This window comes from Fukomys damarensis, unplaced genomic scaffold (genome assembly GCF_012274545.1).
Source record: "Fukomys damarensis isolate Sample0158 unplaced genomic scaffold, DMR_v1.0_HiC HiC_scaffold_39, whole genome shotgun sequence".
NCBI lineage: Eukaryota > Metazoa > Chordata > Mammalia > Rodentia > Bathyergidae > Fukomys > Fukomys damarensis.
Window position 1 is genome coordinate 107439958 of NW_022900951.1, and position 4405 is coordinate 107444362.

Sequence of the window (4405 nt, forward strand, 5' to 3'; positions counted from 1 at the left end):
GCAAAGGGGCAGTTTTTATGAATTGTCCATATTTAAGAATGTCTAAATTTATACCCTGTGATTGGTAGTATGTGTCACAGAGCACACTTCCCTAGTTTCAGAGATCTACCGAGGGCCAACCCTGCTGTTTGAAAGCAGTTTGCTAGGTGTGAACCTAAAAGTAACATGGTGAAGACAATTTAACTTTAGCGTCTGTCTTTTTCAAGCTCAACTTGACCAGAACATTGCCATCATTCTTTCATTCATTCATTCATTCATGGAATAGAAGGACACTCCATTCAAGGACCATGTCTCAAACCAAATAGTGAAGTACTATTTTTGCATCCTCCCTTCTTCTCCACTCCATCTTTGTACATATTTTTCTGTCCAAGTAGCTACGTGTCCTCTTATTCAGCCATGAAGATAAGCGCCAACATGCCATTTCTGCTAAATTGCAAGTGGGGGGGTGACAGAACAAAATATGACCACCACCATAGTTTTTGCAGTTAAATAGTGAATAGACTCTTTATTCAGAAGAATACATTTTAATAGAATTTCATGCATCAGGAAATCAGTACAGTGAGGGGTTATGGGGGTGGGAACTTCTCTTCAGGAAACATCTTGCCCTGGTGGAGCTTGAAACTCCCAGAATCCCCTTGACTCCACTCAGGTTATCAGAGGCCAAGGAGCAGTGGATGGGGCTGACTCACAGGGTAACCAATCGGATTTCCAGGTCTCTGAGGGTAAAAGAGAGAAGAAAACTCTGGAAAAGACGATTATTACATTGGGGCTGGCACTTCCACCAAGATACCCTGGGAGGTTGATGAGGGAGAGTTTGTGGTGGTCCCTGGTTCTCCTTCTTGGTTACACTCTTCAAGCACTATGGTCTGGTCTCTGCCATCTGTCTCTGAGCCCCTGTGTTAGGAAAAAAGAATTAGTAAGAGAGGATTGAGAACCATCAACCTGAAAACAGGTTGAATGGGAGAGCTCAGATGCTAGAGAAATATTTGGACCGCTGTTTTCCCAGCAGTATTCACTTTCCAGAAGGAGGCTCAGATGGGCATTTACCTGGTTCGGAGTCGAGGCCACTTCTTCCACTCTATGGCTAGCACTACCCCCAAGGCTACCACAACCACCACGATCAGGGTACTTCTAACAATGTTACCCACAGTGCACTCTTGAGCAGCAGGCCCTGTGGTGTATAAAAGAGCACAGCCAAAGGCCATATGAAGGTTAGTATGTGGTTAGTATGTGTTCCTCTTTATCTCTTGCTGCCCTCTCATTTTGGCCTCCTGTAGAGTCACATGGGAGCCACGTATGGAGCCTGTAGAAGGGATGGTCACTAGTGATGCACATGTAAAGGCAGACAGCCCGCCTTTCCTGGAATGGAGAGGACCCTGAAAAAGTCCTGCTTCCTGCCTAAGGTCCCACCTCCTCACCATCTTTAGGAGAAAAATGGCATACTTGAGGCCTCCAATGTCAAAGCCTCTCCTCTTTCCTGATCTGGAAAGTCTCCTGGGGGTTGTCCTTGGGGTTCCAAGTGGGCCATTCCAGGACCTTTTGTGGAGGGCCTATCTGCTCACCTGCTGCTCCCACCAGCTCCAGGGGATCACTAGGCTCTGACCAGATATCAGGGGAGGCCTGGAGGCGGTAGCTGCAGCTGTAGTTTCCTATGCCTTTTCCTTCTACATTGTTGATGACAAAATCTCCATCCTCTGAGAACAGCTGAGGTGCTTCCTCTCCATCATGTTCTAGGACAAATTCCACACCTGGCAGGGGTCCTCGACACTGGAGGGTGATGTCCTTCCCGAGCTTGAACACAGTGTTGGGCCAGGCTGACAGAGAGGGTTTAGGGGGCTTATCTGCAACCAACAAAAATAGAATTAAAAGAGCTCACCCTGAACCTGACCCTCTACCCCTTATTGCTAACAGCTAAAAGCTATAAAATCTAAGTTGTTCACTAAAGTCTCCAGGACCTTACCAGTCACCCAGATCTCCAGCGAGTCACTGTGATTTGACGCTACAAAGAGAGCAGTGTCCAGATAATAAACACAGCTGTAGATCCCAGAATCTTCACCTCTCACCACTGGCATCCAGAAGTCTGCCCTGTACCCTCTCGGCCTCTGGAGCTTTATGGGTGCATGAATCCCTTCCTTCAACAGGACAAATGTTGAGTCTGGTAGTTCCCCTTGACACTGAAGAGTCATATTTTCTCCAGGGGCCACCATGGGACCAGGCTGGGCTATCAAGCTGGGTTTGGGGAGTAAGCCTGGAAGAAATGAACCCCAAGTCAGAGAGAAGAGGCCACTTTCCAGTGCATCACCCCTGGAGCCTCTGTGCAGTAGAAGGAAGACTACTGCTGGCCTTTCTTTGAAAACATCTCTCATGAGCCAGTGAATTCCCTCCTTTCTGCACTCACATACACACATCAAAGCACCACTTCCTTACCTGTGACTATTAGTTCCAAGGTGTTGCTCGGCGGTATCTTGATGGGGCTGGTCCAGTCAGGGTGGTAGCAACAGCTGTAATGCCCTGTGCTGGCACTAGTTATATTGGTGATGGGGAACGCCCCATCATTACTAGTGAACTCCCAGAGCTGCTTTGAAGTAGCTTCTCCTTCTTTGCGCAAAATGTACCCTACTCCACGGACTGGTCCCTGGCACCAGAGAGTAACATTCTGCCCCATGGGGACCACGGAACTGGGCTCAGCAAACAGCCACGGTTTGGGAAATACGTCTAGAAAGAGAACAAAGAAAGATAGTGGTAAGTATGGGAGCTTCTCACTTCCTGAGTTAGCCCTTTAACTTTTTCCTGGACGCAATTGTTCCCCTCCATAGTTTAGCCTGGCCTTTCAGAAGAGATTTCCCTTGTTAACCCCTGTTCCACTTGTCTCCAACCCAGTCCCATGCTTTGTCTGTTCTTACCAGTCACCCAGATCATGAGAGGCATACTGAAATACGAGCCCCGGTTCGACATGGTTGTCTCATAGTAGATGCAGCTGTAGTTCCCAGAATCCTCTTCTCTGAGAGTGTGGAGGAGGAAATCAACAGAGCTCCCTGAGGCGCTCTTAAACTGTAAGGGAACCTGAGTTCCCTCCTGCAAGAGGGCAAACCTCATGTCCTTCAAAGTCCCTTGGCAGCGCAGGGTCACATTCTTCCCAGGAAGCACCACAGGACCTGGCTGGGCCAGGAGAGTGGGTTTGGGGAAGAACTCTGGAATTAAAGAGATCACAGCATGAGAGAAGTCCACTCACTGCATTCTGTAAGCAGCTTTGATAGTGTTACAATAAGATATAATATGGGCTAGGGGTTTAGCTCAGCGGTTCGGTGGCCTGCCTTGCAAGTGCAAGGACCCGAATTTAATCCCCGGTACCAAAAAAAAAAAAGATATAATATGCATTTATTGTGGAAAATATGGTTAAAAACCCCAGAAAAAACAATTCTATCAAATCAAAGATAACTATCCTTTAGGTATTTTCCATTTACTTTTTCTATACATGCTTGTGTCCATGTAGCTATAACTACACCATTTGGACACCACTTCATTCCATTTGGCAATCTGATATTTTTCACTTAACTTTATATTGTAAACACTTCCCTATGACGTTAAACAGCCTTTGAAAATTATCATTTGTAATGGCTGCAGCTGACATTTCAAGGTCTCCTCCCATCCTCTGAGGGCCATCCAGCCCACCAATCTCTGACAGCCCAGCTAAAGAAAAAGTGGACATTGAACCTAACGCTCAAGGCCAAGCCACAAAAGGATTTCAGAAATAGAGCAACTTGAACTTAGCTGTTGGACTGGGCACCCTGATCTGCCTTACTTCTCTCTTCATAAGTGAGTTACCTGCCTCCCCCTTTCCTGCCTGGCCTTCCTGTAATAATAATGTGAGCAGGCCAGGCATCATCCTTAGCCCTTTCTCAGTATCTTTTAGAAGGAGCATTTCTTCCTTTCCCACTGACATCCTTTCCATCCACTGTGCCAGGGTATCACCCACCACCTCCACCAGGATTTCCCTATTCCTAACCTGTCACCACAAGTTCCACAATATCGCTGGGCTCAGACCAGATATCAAAGTCATAATAGCGGCAGCTGTAGTTCCCTCCATCTCCAATGCCCACTGAAATGATGAAAAATTGAGCTTCACTGGCCCCTGGATTTGCCCAAGCGCGGTCACTGGATGCTACTTCACTGCCATCTTTGTACAGAATAAAGCTCATGTGCTGGTGTGGGGCGGAGCAATTGAAAGTCACTCGGTCACCCAAGGGGACCACAGGGCTGGCCCATGTCTTGAAGAAGGGCTTGGGGTACATTTCTAGGAGGCAAAAACAAAACAAAAAACAGACACCATAAAAACAGTGCAAAAACAAATTAAGAGAGAGAGAGAGAGAGAGAGAGAGAGAGAGAGAGAGAGAGAGAGAGAGAG

The 4405-nt window shown here is 47.1% G+C and overlaps 1 protein-coding gene across 6 annotated transcripts in view; it reads right to left on the reverse strand.

Annotated features, from left to right (window-relative positions):
* Positions 1–485: 485 nt before the first annotated feature.
* Positions 486–4405, reverse strand: part of Igsf1 (immunoglobulin superfamily member 1) — a 15593-nt gene continuing 11673 nt past the window's right edge. For 5 of the 6 annotated variants that reach the window (XM_033760347.1, XM_033760346.1, XM_010618801.2 and 2 more), the window contains 7 exons: positions 4007–4294; positions 2904–3191; positions 2428–2715; positions 1961–2248; positions 1563–1841; positions 1048–1171; positions 634–894 (listed from right to left, as the gene is read on the reverse strand). In XM_033760347.1, the coding sequence (XP_033616238.1) occupies positions 759–894; positions 1048–1171; positions 1563–1841; positions 1961–2248; positions 2428–2715; positions 2904–3191; positions 4007–4294 (1691 nt within the window). In that variant the 3' untranslated portion in view covers positions 634–758. Of the gene's footprint in view, positions 895–1047; positions 1172–1562; positions 1842–1960; positions 2249–2427; positions 2716–2903; positions 3192–4006; positions 4295–4405 lie in introns of all 6 variants that reach the window. The other variant, XM_010618802.1, reaches the window with a different exon arrangement.